Source organism: Uloborus diversus, chromosome 3, assembly GCF_026930045.1.
Source record: "Uloborus diversus isolate 005 chromosome 3, Udiv.v.3.1, whole genome shotgun sequence".
NCBI lineage: Eukaryota > Metazoa > Arthropoda > Arachnida > Araneae > Uloboridae > Uloborus > Uloborus diversus.
This window is the reverse complement of record NC_072733.1, coordinates 80,764,603-80,781,024: the sequence shown is the minus strand read 5'-3', so window position 1 is coordinate 80,781,024 and position 16,422 is coordinate 80,764,603. Positions and strand designations below refer to the sequence as shown.

Genomic DNA, 16,422 nt, shown 5'->3' with positions numbered 1-16,422 from the left:
TGCGGATATCAATGGCACAGGTAATTTTGACGTCAAGTTTCCTACCAGATGGAAGCACTTGGGCTCTTTGCGATGCAAAGCTGCACTAGGGATTTAATTTTGCGGAGGGAATTCAGAGCCAAACGAATACCTTAGGAATTTTTCACATGCCGCAAAATCATGCGACATGGGCGCTGACGATTTCTTGCATCTCAAAAATCCTCCGACTGGCCACCGCGATTCAGAACCCGGGACCACCACGCCACACAGCAACAACAACATGTATTAGTAGTACAAAAGCAACATGACAGCAAGCAAACCCAGTATTAAAACAACTTGATAAAAGTAGACTCGGTTGTGTATAGATGAAAAAGGATTTCTTATTGTTTTTGATAAAAGGCGTTTTGCGTTTTACTAATGCACTTTATGGTAATAACAAGTAAAAATAAGTAACTTTGTAAAGTAACAAGCGCTTTCTAACAATCGTTACCCTGCGATTACACATAGTAAGTAACACCTAAAGATCATTGTGATAAATCAATTAGTGCGCTGCTCTCCTTCACATTGTTTGAGACTTGCAAGAGTCATTACGATAACAAACTCCTTATACGTGTTGCTTGTGTATATTGAGGTCGGTATAATATGAGTGCATTTTTTTTTTACATTTTTTACTCGTTCTTTACATTAAAAATGTTGCTGAAACAAAGGCTTTCATGTTTGTGAATAATGTTAAGACATTTCTAGAAGACATTAAAATCTATATTACCTTCAAAAATCGTCCATAAATAAATGTAAACACAATTTGAGACAAATTGCAACGACATATGCTTTCACATAGACTACAATTACTTACTTTTTGTTTTAGAAATAAGATTTATCATTTTAAGCAATCATTAAAATTAATTTGAGAGCTACTCAAAATTTAACCTGTCTACGTCAGAATTCAAAAACACCGTAGCCATTATGCACTACTAATTCACAAGTTGAAATGACTTGTAGCAAATGATTTAAAAAATGAAACATAATATAGGAGGTTATATGGGTAAGCATTTATTCTATTCCGCAGAAAGTCCAAACATAGGTAAGCTTCTTTTTATTTACATTATATTGAAGTTAGAGAAACTTAAGACACTTGTCGTCTCTCAGAAAAGATGCTATTGTCTTTTGTGGTATTCCTTTATCAGGTTTACCGCAGAATACTCGATTCGTCATGTCTCTAGGCCTGCAATAAGAAAAAAGTTTTAAAATAAGTGTTTGATAAATAATATAAATGGTAGTTGAAATTTGAATTAAGTAATTTAAAAAAAAAAACGGAATAATATATAAGAGTAAACATGTTATACAGTTTTAAATTGTAAGCTTTCGTACAAAGGATTAATGCAAAATTTCAGAAAATGTTGATTAATTTACATTATATTTAGCTGAAGCATGATGCATTCCAGGACATGAAGGTAATTTCTGAGTTCTTCCATACTATTAACAAATATTTATCTAATAATCTATACATCAAACAAATATTTCAAAGAAAAAAGAAGAATTATACGTAACTTAATGTCCTTAAAATTTAAGCATGTCGGTAGATAAAAGATTACAGTGACTTTTGGACTCCGTTTGTTATTCGGTTATTTTTATTCCTTAATCACTGCAAATTCAGAGAAATCATAAAGCTTATCGCATTTAAGAAAGGTCCAAATTTGCAAAATTTTGAAAACAGCTAAGTACTCTATCATAAACCCAGGTAGCACAATTCGTTTTATAAACGTTTTGAAATAGTTGTTAACGATGTGTAAACTATTATAAAGTGTTTGAAGGTTACTTGCACTACCTGGGAAGGTTCCTTTAAACAAAATATTTTCCTTTTTCAATTGTACATAATGTATTGTCTCATATCTATGTCACATTTTCTATTTCGGCAACTTAGACTCAGCCGATAGTTCAAACTGCAACACTGATACACTCACAAGAGGAGAAGAAACGAAAAACTCTCTCTCTCTCTCTCTCTCACACACATTTAAATAGTACACTAGAGACACATAAAATCTGTCGGAGTTTTAGGAATAATATACTATATGAAACTCTCTCTCTCTAACATTAAAAGTTGGTTAAGGGATTGTCTTCTTACTGAAATGATCATGAACTTAAAACTTTTACAATAAATGCAACTTACACTAACAGAATTAGTATCTTTAAGCATCATCTGGTTTAGTACCCTTAAACGAACTGGAATTTTGTTCGCAATATTGTTATGCAGTTTTGAGCTACAATTTCAAAACTGTAATAATGACTAAAAAATTTCAATTGTACTCCGTTAACAGAAAGTAAATTTATCATATGTTATATCAAAAAGAATGGTGCTTTGAAATCATCATCACGCAATACTTTCAAATGAATATGAAAAAAATTGAGCATTTCAAAACAGATGAGGATTTGAAGTGTAATTTGAAAAATAAAAAATAGCAGCACAGTTCAGAAAACATAACAAAGAGCTTAATGTGACTTAATTAATGTATGTTTTCTCATCCCATGTACCAAACACATTTAGTTGAAAACAAGGAAAATGTTTTAAACAAATACCGAATTGCATTACTTACGTCTTTTCAATCTCATTCATTGGTATAACTGTCACATACTCTACGTGAAGCAGTGGTTTTTTGATCAAATCAATTGGATTTTTAGATGCACTAATCCATTTTATACTGACAGATTTGATATCTCCAAGGTCCTTTTCAGTTGTAACAAGGTACTGATAACGAGCTCCGTGGTAGAAATCAGCCGCTCTGAAAAGTAGAAAGTAAGAAACAAATGTATAAAAGTAAGTAAAGTAAGAAAAGTAATTCCCTTAACTAGGGAATTAAGGTTGAAAATTGCTGTCATGAAAGAAAACGTGTGACATTTGTTCCCTTCGTAAGGTGGGATAAAAAAAAATGTTTTTCTGTCACTTCTACAAATATTCTAACTTTTTATCAAAAGCACACAATTAAGTTCAATTTTTCTAATATTTATATACAAAATGGATTTTTTTAAAAGTAATGAATAAAGTTGTAAATGAACTTGGAATTAGAAATTCAAGTGAAACATACAATAATGAATTTTTTTTTAAAATTTATTTCAATCAGGGCCTAAGACAAGCATTCTGTGCCTATATGCGCCTGTACTCATGAGCCCCTATTAGAATTCAATATTTCAAGATTTTTGAAAGGTAAAAATCTTCTAATTCTATACAGCGTTAACAATGTTTATAAGTATCTGCGTTGAATATATTTATGATGTAGCTAAGACTAACAAAATCTGCTTTTTTTGAATATAAATTTCTTTTCGAAGGCAATTTCAACAATTGTAATTCTGATACTTTTCAGTCTGTTCTTTCTTCATTCTAAAAACTATTTCTTATTGGAAAATATTAATATAAAAATGAGTTAATATGAATTTACTCTAATAAAGCTGGAACTCAACAAATTGAAGGAAACATAAAAAAATAGGATATACTACATTATACAACTGATTACGAATGTAGTGGAATTATAATGTAAAATATGTAATTTTTTCACAGGCTTGGGAAATTAACTGGTTAAAGAGCAAATTCTTATTTCTCCTAAAAGCAACGTCATCTATTGTGTTACATAACCACAAACTCTTTTCCAATATTGGCTCTATTATTAAAATATACGTGTGGATACACGACATGTGTAAAAAAACAAAATAATTTTTTAAAACTTCCAAACACTTCCTGACAAATTGACGAAAGGTAAATTGATCATTCATCTTGTATTGAAAAAAAGTGCCATGATAAAAAATAAAATAATAACAAAAACTATTCTTAGAAATGATGGAAAAAGTTTGGTTTTGCTAATAAATCAGAACGGGAACGCGGTTGCGCCCTTTACCCACTGACTTATGCCCTGATATAAACTACTGAACTATTTAAATAAAGAAAAAAAAGGATGATGTTAAAGAAATACATTTTTTCGAATAAAGTTAACTCATTCAGGATTAAGTCATCAAACCGAAAATTTTATTAGTTGTGAAGCATTATTTTTGCTTCGGCTGTTTGCATGAGTTAATCAACCTTTTTTTTTTCACAATGAAAATACTCGCTTACATGAATTTCGGAGTTACACATTCTTCAGTGCAAGGAAAATTAGGAATATATTTAAAAATAAAAAAAGAAAAAAAGAAAGGGGGAAAAACAGCAAAATCAGAGCTAGAAAATATCGTTCCCCGACGACAAAAGAGCCAAATAAAAAAAACTACATTTTGATTATAAATGTAAACAGGAATAATAACATGTCAAAACATTTTGAGTACGTTGCAGTGTTTGAGTACAAACGAAGTAAAAAAGTAGTGCAACTTAAAATCTTGATTTTCTATGCTTCATTTTTTCTTGGGAAGGGGAGGGGGGTGCTAGTCACCCGCGAGTGATACATTCTGATTAAAAAGTAAAACGTTTATAAAACAAACAAGGTTTTACAACTCTAATTTCAAAACTATAGAAGTTCATCAATTTGCGAGTTTTTGGATGTAAATAATCGGTTACATCCCGAAACTCACATATTTATGAATTGAAAAAGAAGACTTCTTTATAACTCCAAAGCACGTGTTCAGCGTTCAATGAACTTTGAAATGTATCTCTTAAATATTGTTTCAATCATTAATTATAATTTAACTAACAGAAAAAAATTCGTTTCTATAATTTTAGGTTTTATGTTTTTAAATATTCTTTTTCGAATCTAAGAAAATATTTTGTTCATTTATAAAAATAGTATAGAATTTGTGTTGCAATTCAATTATAACTCATCGTTTAATGTGTAAGAGTGAAGCAATCATTGAATCATACTATTTGAATAGTTTGATTTTTGAAATACCAATACAAGTCACAAAAATTTTAAGGTAAATGCTGCTGCAGAAATACTTTATTTAATCAAGTGTATGAAATTAAATTTAGAAACCGTTTTAAATAATTTAGTTTTTTACTGAGCCCTGGAGTGACACATCCCAAAACATATGTTAAACTACTGCATATCTAAAGGCAAGAACTTAAAATCTCTCTGTCTGAATGCCTCAATCAGTGAGAGATTGTGTCATTCTGCGTTGCCGGGGATGATATTTTAAAAATTTGGCAGAAAAAGAAATATTTCACAAAATTTTCGGAATTACATGTTGCAATACTGAAAGCAGAATATTTTTCTTCGGGTTATCTGTGCTTGCAACTTAATGCTTTAGTCAAATGTGGCCAGCCGGTTTAACTAAGATAAAAATGTCAAAGTTCCCAGTTTTTGTTATTGCTATTTGAAATGCTTTGTGTAATTTAAATGAACGATGTAAAAGACAACTTTCACACTGATAAAACTCTTATAAGAAAATTTTGTATTAATGTATAGTTTACACAGTTTTAACTTGTTTTTTGAGTTTCGAATTGAAAACGCTCGACATAAAAAGAAAAAAAAAGTGACAAGGGGGAGGGAGGGGCAACAAGAAGTTTAACATCACACATATTTTATTTTATAATATGTTTTTGGAAAATATTGTGACATGTGACGAAGAGGGGGGAGTGGGTGAAGTAAAGTGGGACATTCTGTGAAGAAGGGGGGGGGGGGAGGGTGTCACAAGTGTTAAAAAGAAGTGTGGCGTCATTTATGGACAGCCTCTTTGATACGCTTTTTTTTACCATTTTTACTTCCTTTTACAAAAAAGGAAGTATTGTATTCGCGAAAAAATTTTCACTCAAAAATCGCCCTTAATTTCCATTTTGCTCACCCCCAAATGAATGTTGAGTTTTTTTTTCGATTCGACCACATGCGGAAAAGTGCCTAAGAATGTATAGACACGCGAAATATCCATTTTGACCATCACCGAGGTAATTACAACGACTTTTCTCGTGACGTCTGTATGTATGTGCGTATGTGTGTATGTGCGTATGTGCGTATGTATCTCGCATAACTCAAAAATGGTATGTCCTAGAAAGTTGAAATTTGGTACATAGACTCGTAGTGGGGTCTAGTTGTGCACCTCCCCTTTTGGTTGCTTTCGGATGTTCCTAAGGGGGTCTTTTGCACCTTTTTGGGGGGAAATCATTGTTAATTTCGATGTAAACTCAAGTGGCGTTATAATTTGTCGGACACTTGGCGATATATCGCCAGTCTTTTGGTCGCCAAGTTTTGTCGCCAACTTGGCGACAAATTTGGCGGAGTTTTTTTTTTTTTTTTTGGTTTCAATTTGGCCATTGTTGGTGATATTTAGAGAATAAATATTGAATCACATTAAAATAGCGAATAATGGGGAAATGACATTAAATTGGAGTAAAAGGAAGTCATGTGATGCACACATCAGCTCGTTTTATTTTAGAAATCAAAATCGCATTGTTCATTATGTACGCCCATGAACTTTGGCTATGTTTTGTCCTACACTTTACTCGCTAGAAGACTCTAAAAACCTCACTTTATTTCTAAACCACCCTGTATATCATAAGTTCCCTGCTATAAAATCATGTGGATAATGCTTAGACCATGTTCAATTTTTTTTTGTTGTTTTGTTTTAATATTTAACTTTTTTTTACGATGATGAAACGAATGGTATTGCTGAAGTTTTTGCAATTTTTCAAATGTTTTAATAGTTTGTAAAATTGCATTTATTTTATTTCAAATCTGATTGATAAATTTATTTTGCCTATTTTTTCTATTTAATGATATTTTATACATTTTTAGTTAATTCATTAACGAGTACTATTGCAACAAATATACTTACACATCTTTATCAGCAGATAAACCCTGTAGTGGATCGTAATGATTCTACAGCTCAGAGATTCAAGTTCAATCAAAACTTACGAATCGATTCTGGTTTGCAATTATGCTGCTAGGTTCAATTTCAGTGCATCAGCTTAATGTGGTTGAGCTTCTATACCTACTTATGATTTCGTTTCGTTGGTTCCGATAATCTCAAAACCTCGACCTTTGATGCCGGCACAAATCCAGGACAACAAACCTCTTTCGTATAGGATAGCATATAATTGTCCTCATATTCTGGGCTCAGAATCGATTTGGTGGAATTAGTCATTAATCGTCTTGTTTTTAGTATTTGACTTTCTCGGACTATACTGAACTTGTCGCTGAAATTGTTTCGGATAATACTTAATCTAGTTTCTGAAAAGTTTCTCGTTTGGACTCATACTTGAATTATATTGCGGTTTGTGTACAGTATACTTTGTATTACGTTTCTGCAGGAACTTACTTTTTAAACCTAAAAAGTATTTCTTTTCAGCAGCTTCTTGTACCCTAATAAAAAGTAAAACGTTATGAATAATATTTTTTGAATATTTTCTATATTTTTTAGTTTTTGGGTGAGGATTGATCGAAATTGAATCGATACTGACTGGAAGGAATAACTACTAAAACCGTATCGGTCTGAACACGTTGTTAAACGAGTGTAAACATATTGTTCGCTTTATTTTAATTTATTTTTTAATGGAAAGATTTCGTTAACAGCAGTTTTTCTTCTGTGTATGCTCACTATACAGGGGCTCTCAATAATCATAAGGACATTTAAATGTTTTGTGCACAGTATGTTAGGTCAGGATTTACAAGTCCTGTTCGCTTAATCGGACCACCCGGTTATTAGGAACAAACGGGCCTAGGTCCAATGTGATCCTATTAACCGGAACCGACTGTAATTTGAACCTCTAAACATTTATGCTAAGCAATATTTAAACCTATAATCAAAGACAAAGTAAAGTTTAGAGGAAAACTTACGTGCTTTGCACATGAACTAATTCATCAGCTTTTTTTCCAAAAAGAGTAACGTCCAGTGTGCCTTTGACATCCTTATGCGATGTCCGTGGTTTGAATAATTTTATTGCTATTTGGTAGTGATATACTAAAATAAGAAGGTAAAGAATTGAAAATAAGAAAACTCACAAGGTATAATATAGCAATTATTTTCTAATTTCTTCAACAATAAAATGTGATTATTTGGTCTTCCTTTTTTGGAAACACACAATCCTTAAATCTTTCAACCTTTAAACGCCGTTTGATATTAAAAAATATATATATTCGCATTGTTTAGCGTGTGACTTTTAAAAATTTCGTTTCAGACATTATTATCAACTTAAGAACTATGAGGGCATATAACTAATTTATTTTACGTTTTTTAAATGGACTATAAAAAGTTCAAATAAATATTTTGCAGAAACATTTGCACAGATGATTCAAATGAGATCACATGTCTTTTAAACTGTCATTAACATTTTGTTGATGTATCTAATTCCTATATGTGTAAAGTAAATCTAGGAGAGATTGTACGCAATACAACATAATAAAAAAAAAATTGAATATTAGGTTTTAAACACACCATTAAAGATCCATATGGGCGTCATTTTTTTTCTTGATTTTCGTTCCCATTTTTTTTTTTTGCTATGCTGTAGTTTAAAATGAAAGCTAAAAAAAAGAAAAGAGAGAGAGAGAGAGAGAAAGTTATCTTGTTCATTGAACTTCAACATCTGGTGCAATTCCACAGCTTCCAAAATAAATAAAAAAAACTCTGGGAAAATTATTTTGCGCAATTGAACCTTAAACATCTCATGTGACGCAACATATGAAAGATTGCCCTCAATAATACCGTATTACCCCGCATTATCCGGCATGCTGCAAAATTCGGGGGTCACCAGATTTTCAATAACACTTGCCTGGTCCCTTCCGGCATGCCGTAAAAATTGAGGTTCGGAAAAAAATAAATGCGATAAAAAATAAATGTTCAGCTTAAAAACGAATATAAATTCTATACACATCGAATTAGAATTAAAAAAATTGTTTAATTTAGTAAAAATATTCACCTACAATGTCAATTGTCATTTTAACAAGAAAAATATTCTTTAATAACGAAAATTTTTTATAAAAATTAAATTAAAAGTAAGCAAACATAAGCAGTACGTTACCACCACTAAACCAGTGTTAAAGAATTTACTATAACTATTCAATGGATAACAAGAAGTTCCGTCTAGAACTAAACGAGCCTACTTTCTCGTAAACCCATATCTACTTTCTAGTATCAGATCAATATTCTCAAAATTAACTAAAATCGCAAATTGTTTCAAGCATATTTTTTTAATATTTTAAGCTGATTTCTAGGAATAAATTACGTCTCACTCATCTAAAAAATTATATGCGTAAAAAATAAATAAATAAACGAACAAATAACATAGCAGCACCTTTTAAACAAAGTAGCTAATACACTTTTTTCCAATAAAATTTTTTTTTAACGGCTTTCAAAAAGAAAAAAAAATGTAATTAAAATTAATAAGCTTATTAAAATAAATACATCATATCAAAAAAAAAAAAATCGTTTGTTTTTTTACCTGTTGCCAAAAAAATAATTTTTAAAATGAATTAATGTGCTTTTCAAAATAAATAAAAACAACACAATGTCAACTTAAAGAAAACATTTTCACTGTCAGAAAAAAAAAATGTCTGCTCATATCTTTATGTTGAAACATAAAGGACTTCGAGTTTATCCACCGAAAACTGAATACATAAATTAAAACTTTAGAGTGAAAATAAAAACAAGTCATATTAACAATAGTTATTTCACAGTTAAAACCATGGCTGCGGAGTCGGAGTCGGAGTCAATGTCATTTGGGATAAAAGAGTCAGATTCGGGAGCCGAAGGTATTTAATTCAAAGACTCGGAGTTGGAATTGGTCATTTCCCTTAGAGTCCGCCACTCTGCCAATGTTTGTGGAGTAGGAGTCGGACTTATTTTGGGATAAAGGAGTCGGAGTTGGAGTTGAATGTCCAAAAATCGGAGTCAGTCATTTTTCCTCAGTCATTTTTCATTTTGTCAGAATTGAAGTCGGGGAGTCGGAGTCCGACTAATTGTCAGGCACAGGAGTCGGAGTCGGAGTCAGGTGCCCCACAATTCTCGGAGTCGGAACCGGGAGTTTGTCGTCAAGAGCTGTTTCCAACGAAGTTTGTTCGAAGCAGATTCGCCTCTAAGTTCAGAATTGCCTTGAATTTCCTCGTAGGCGCTAATGTTAAGTTTTTTTGAACTGTTCAAAATTGAACGAAATATAGGTCAAATCAAAAAGCGAAATATAGAAATGAGGTGTCATCGCCGACATCTTTGGAAAAAAAAAAGTTCAAATCGGACCATTCACTCAAAAGTTATTAGGGGGGGGGGGGGCGGCAGACAGACAGACCGACAGAAATTTTTCCCTATCTCAATACCCTACATTCCAATTTTTAATTTTTCGACGGCTACTTAATTACTTCTTTTTTTTTGACTGTTTTTTGTTTTTCGCGATATTTTCAAAATGCATTAAGCCTTCTTTCATGCCTTTTTCTTCTTTCTCTGACTTTTTTACTAGGAAAGTAGGCTAAAAATTAAACTTACCTCGCTGAAAGGAACCTGAATTAATTTATTTAAAAAAAATATGTAAAAATCGCAGTAACGATGATTGCTTCTGAATCGATTACTTTATTGGCATTAATTAAATCCATTAATAATGACCTACCACAAATAACAAGCACATATTATATGCAATACACATTTTTTTTTTTTTGAAAAAGAGTTTCTTCCAGGATTTAATTATTTTTTTTCCTTACAGTGGTTGGCTTTCTGATTGGAACTGAATGGGAAAATTTACTTTTGTTTTGTTGCAAAATAAACATCAAATTATGCGGCATGCCGGAAAATTCAAATTTCCCGGCATGCTGGTCAACCTCGCTTTTTTCCGAAATGACGGATAATGCCGGGTAATACGGTAAGTAGATAATACACACAATCAGTAACTTTAATTGGAGGTCAGTAATACCCCTGACTCTTCAAAGATTAACAGCGCTAATCATATTAAAATGATATTTTTATGTAAAAATGCATAATTTTTTTCATGTGAACACACTTAAAAAATGTCATAAAAGTTTTGAAAACTGACAGAAAGTTCCCTCTTCTATTCCACAAGTCGGAAAGCTACAATCGTTGCCATCCTTTCCCTTTTCAACTGTGTGCATATATACAAATATATATATAGATATGTATGTGTGTGTATGTGTGTTTGTTTGTTTGTCCTTTCATGTTGAATTTTGAGCAGTTAAAAAAACTTTAAAAATTTGAGGGAAAATTAATGGCATACTAAGATTTTCGCAGTTTGAGGCAGATTTGCGTCAAAAATCTTTCTGCGAAAGAGCTTTCGGCGCAGCGTGTACGAAATACAAAGCTTCGTTGTTGATTAAAGCTTCACGTTAGCGCCGATAAAGGTACATGTCTGATGTGTTGCCACACAGTGTCATCAAAATATACGGAACATATTTACGAAGTAGTGCAACCAACTTTCTGACTAACCTGCGCACATACACTTTAATTTTTTAAATGAATAATTTAATACATGTAAACTTGTAAGCATATACTAGAGTCGAATTTCAATAAATACAAGAAAAAATGGTGCTGTAGACTTCATTCTCCCTCCTGATAACTGCATTACTCATTTAAACTTTTGATGTCCCTTTCTTTGTAGTATATTAGTATAACTACTCTTCTCCGAAATCAAAAAAGAAATGACAAGTATTTTCAGAAACTGCTTTACTTTAATAGTGTTCTCAATCTTATGGAATTACTCTCTCTCTCTGAAAGCATGACAGAAGTAAATTTCCATAATATTTAAAAAAAGAATTACCCATCTTGCATGAAACATGTCAGCCAAATGCAAATGCAAACTTCATAATAAATAGCTCGTACTTTTCAGAAACAGCGAGGTTTACTTAAATGCGTATTTGGAGAAAAAACTATTTTGACAGTTTAAGCAAGACATATTGTTTATTATAATAGTTCAATTTGAAAATTTAAGAATCTGTGTTTTAAATAATTTCATTGTTCTCTAAAACATCAAGTTTTATCTAGAAGTAAAGCATTTCCTTCTATAGATAATGCTTTGGTTCTTCTGGAAAATATTTATCTTTTATCTATTAAAAAATCGAGAGTTAATGGCTGAATTATCAAATAGCAAAATGTTTTTTATTGTACTAAGAGATCATGCAGTATATCATTTTATAAGTTATCGTCAGGTAGAAAGATAAACGAAATGGCGCGGAAAATCACTACTACGGAATAGCAAAAAGAAAATTGAATTTTAAATTAATATGCTCCTGTATGTACACCTTACGAAGTAAAACTTGGTTTTTCATTTAATTAATGATGTAATGTGATGCTGATATTTATAAATAATGTTATTTTAAAGAACATATCTTATACACTCAAAGCTTTTAACAAGTTTGGGTTTTGACACGTTGCTTTAATATCAAGTTTCTTATTCTCAACGTTTACAACAGCTTATCGCTTCTGTAAAATTTATATGTCTCTGAAACGAAAAAAATTGCGTCATTATAATGATTTAGGCGATTGAAGAGAAGTGTTAAACTAGCACATAATTATTCTTGCTTTTTCTTTCTTCTTTCTCTCACAAGCGATTACAAGCGACAAAGATGTGTCAGGACTTGATCATAATCAAGACGTTAGCTCGAATGTTATTTATCTTTCAGGATTTTGAAATTTCAATAGGTGCATATATTCACTACTGGCATCTTTTTAAAGGATATCGTCAAAACTTTTAAACAGAAAAGTATATGTAAAAATTTTAGATCAACGTATTGCTTTTTTATCAGTCAGTACAAGTAATAAATTATTTTTAAATAAAGAAACACTGGCTTCCAAAAACACCCAGGAATTAAAAAGTAAAAAATAATTGGTAACATTTACATACGTTTTCCTACCTAAACCAAAAATCGAATTTATTTTACAATTCCAGTACAAAAATCAACTAAACCAAGCATTCAATTGAATAATAAACACTGATTTTAATTATTATACGATTTTGATACCTAGCTAATTATATACAATTTCTTAATTTATAATTACCATTTGAAGTCGGTGCCTCCTATAAACTACTGACTACTTACTATATATGCCTCCTATAAATAACTGACTATTTACCGAATCCTTAATTAAGGAATCATTTAACTAAACACAAACGAGTGTAACGCCATCTAGTGACAAGTAGAGACGTTAATACGACCACTTATAATCTTTTCAAACTTCTACCTCATACGCCAACTTTAAAAGGTGGTTAAAGACTAAAAAAATTGTATTCACAACTCCAGAGCTTGAATACGATACCTTGCGGTGATTAATAATACTAAAGAAAAAGGTAAAACATTCCATTCCACGTGTTTTCTTTGGGGTAAATTACAGGCTTCAGACAGTTTATGGTGTAATGTAATTTCAGAAGAATAGAAAAGTAAGCTTCCCACAAACACGATGAAAAATTACTGTCATTCACTAAGAGTCAAAGCAAGTTATAAGTTATGGCGTGTGTTTGTTTTACCTTTTTCATCCGCCAGTAGAGAGTATGGCTGCAGCGTCCTCTATAGTTTATTGGAGTTTCGAACATAATTAGTTAATTTTTTAAATAGTTTATCGTATAGTAATTAACACTAGTGTTTATTTTTTAATTGGGTGTTTAGTTTAGTTGACTTTTATACTGGAATTGAGGCAGTGTAAAGGGATGCAAGTGAATATTTTCAAGTTTTGAGTAAAACACGTTTAAAGATGAAGTCCTAGATAGGCTTTCATTGATTTTTTTCTAAATCATGCTGCACAGCAGCAACTACCAGATACTATCTCTTGCTCCAAGACAGAGGGAAGGCTCTTCTTCCATTTTCGCTGGATATCTCCAAATCTTTAATTTTGCCACTTACATCCCTTTGCTTCTCACTGCCTCAATTGGAAAATAAATTTGATTTGTGGTATGGGGGAAGAAAATCCTACGTAAATTTTACTATCTATTTGTTGCCTTTTAGATCCTGAGTTTTTTGAAGGCGTTTTTCTTTAATTTAAAAATAATTTTTGTAAGATGAAGTTTTGACGTAAATTTCAGCTTTGTGGTGTACATGTACATATTAAGCGTAGTTTAATTTTCTGTGAGTTTGTTCTTTTAAAATGATTTCAGGTTGTATTTGGCGAATTTATTAAGTGCACTATGAGCCGCAGAATTTCAAAACTGATTTTGCATATTGTGATTATCTACCTATTTCATCTCATGGAGAAAGAAAGCGTTGTTTCCCACACCATCCCCCCAGTCTCTGGAATAAATGAAAATACGCGGGGGTAAATGTAAATAGGATATCACTCGCTAATAACTTGTCGAAAAAGACAATATTTTTCATACCCAGTTACTCTCAAAAAATGTGTATACCGGGAAAAAAAAAATCTCAATTCATCCAAAAAAAAAAAAAAAAAAAAAAAAAATTATCCAATCTAAAGTTGAAACATTAAAACTCTGTTTTTATTTACACCAGTTGACTCTGCAGCTAGTCATGCAAAAATACCTCCTAATCACAAAAATTAGTTTTGCGGATTTTAAAATTAAAGTAACGATATGTGATTCCTGAATCAACTGCAGAAAGAGTTGCTACAAAATTGTTATTCTCAAACGTAAGCAGTCCTTAGTTACTTAGTAAGCAATCCTTAGATCTATAACGATATAAAAATACGTTTTTTCTTTCATACTGTCATTTTCATCATGAAAAGTTGTTTTTTATAGACTATATAACACATTCTCTCACTTTTTTCATAATATTGCTAATGATAATTTACTTACACCAGAAGGGAGATTTTCCTGAAGTTTTGAGGTAAAGAGCATGTTGAATAGAATTATTTCTAAATTGTTTATACTCGTCGGCTCTAATTCCCATTATAGCACATCTTTTCGTGTCTGATCCACATTCAGCACATTTGCCATCAAGGAAATCCTTCCAATCTGTGCATTCATAACCTACAGGGACTATCTTCTTGTAGTTGATAGTGTGTTGCATAAAATCTAGGGAGCGCTGATGGTTACAAGCTGCAAAGCGTCTTGCCCCTGAAAGAAATAGTTAGAAAACGCATTGGAATAAGTAGATCTTTGAAATTTTCTAATTTTTCTTAAGATATAAGCAGGACTAATCATAAAGCTTTAGAAGAAAGTAGGGGAATGCCACTCATTTTAAGGAAAACATGAATAGCTGCTGAAATTAACGCAGCAATATATGTATATTTTTAAAGCTGTATAACTACAAAGCCTTATGAACAGTTTGAAATCAACTAACTTGCATGAAAATTTGAGAATTTTTTTAATCGTTTATTTAACAACACCACTGAATAAGCGGTCATGCCAGACATGGTAGAGTAATTGAGCTCAAAATTTGAGTATAACATTTAATACCCGAAAGTTACATATGTAGTTACTGTCCGTTCTCAAAAGCAAAGACTACCACTCAGGAGAGATTTCATTTCAAAGAGGGGCGATAGGTTGAGGATGGACACTTACCGCTCGCACTTGTTGTCTTTGAACACGTTATTTTGAACCTTTTACTTCCGGGTTTCCTTCCCTATTTTGATAAAATCTCAGCAGACCTGCCGCATGCCCAAATTGGCGCTAAGTCTCGGCTTAGGAAAATGAACAGTATCTGGGCTGATTGCACCCCAGTGCATATGTGTTTTACCAGTACATGAGGCTTTACGCAACTACTTTAAAATATTGTAACCACATACTGAGTACAACAAAATCATGTTTCGTTGTCTCTTCTGAATTCACCACAAAAACAGCAGATTTTTGTCCACATTTCCTATTCCATTGGAAGCAAATTATCTGGTTCATTACCATCATCTTCAGACAGCTGAGAGTCCTCAATGTGAGCTGGTTTTAATCCATCAACTGGTGTCATATACTCACCAGCTTACGTGAGCGCCGTTGCCCTTTATCGCCATGTTGGATTTGAATGCATTATAATTTGTGTAACAGAGCACTAAAAAATAAATAATATCGGAACGTACAGCTAAACGTGTCTCTTTCTTAGTCGTTATGAATAAATTAGCATATGAAACTAAGATTGCATACTTACCTGCATGTTAGATTTTTATTTAATTGCTGACAAACATAACTGCAACTTAAATTTTCACATGGAATACTTTTTTTCTCATTTTTTATGAGTCATATGATGAAGGTGCAGAATTTGCAGCCAATTGAATCATAAATGAGCGAGATATTAGGTATTGAACCTGAAGTTGGCCTTATATGGCGCTTTCAACTGATATTTTTTTTTTTTTTTGATTATTTACTTAGCATTTAACGTAATGACAAAATGTAAGTGCTCTGTCCTTTTACTGGTAAAAATTGTTATACTGCATACATGTATTTCTCAGATAAAGATTGCGGACACACGAGAAATACTATATATTCTTTATCGCTTTTATAAAAGGATTAAAATGGTTATAATCTTTAAAATGAGTATCTTCGATAAACTTGCATAGGGAAATAATTATAATTACTCACTCCTGCTAATTATTAATCATGTTTGAATGGCAGCTGCATAATCAGTGTTGTGGTAAAGCAGATTCAAATAATGGTGCTTTAATATAATGCCGTAA

The 16,422-nt window shown here is 31.8% G+C and overlaps 1 protein-coding gene across 1 annotated transcript in view; it reads right to left on the bottom strand.

Moving 5' to 3' along the window:
- Nucleotides 1–1,014: 1,014 nt before the first annotated feature.
- The window catches only part of LOC129218584 (pancreatic lipase-related protein 2-like), a 67,953-nt gene continuing 52,545 nt past the window's right edge, over nt 1,015–16,422 (bottom strand). Inside the window, exons 7-10 of the mRNA XM_054852898.1 lie at nt 14,615–14,875; nt 7,722–7,845; nt 2,571–2,756; nt 1,015–1,201 (exon numbers count right to left, since the gene is read on the bottom strand). Of these exons, the coding sequence (XP_054708873.1) occupies nt 1,093–1,201; nt 2,571–2,756; nt 7,722–7,845; nt 14,615–14,875 (680 nt within the window). The 3' untranslated portion in view covers nt 1,015–1,092. The remainder of the gene's footprint in view (nt 1,202–2,570; nt 2,757–7,721; nt 7,846–14,614; nt 14,876–16,422) is intronic.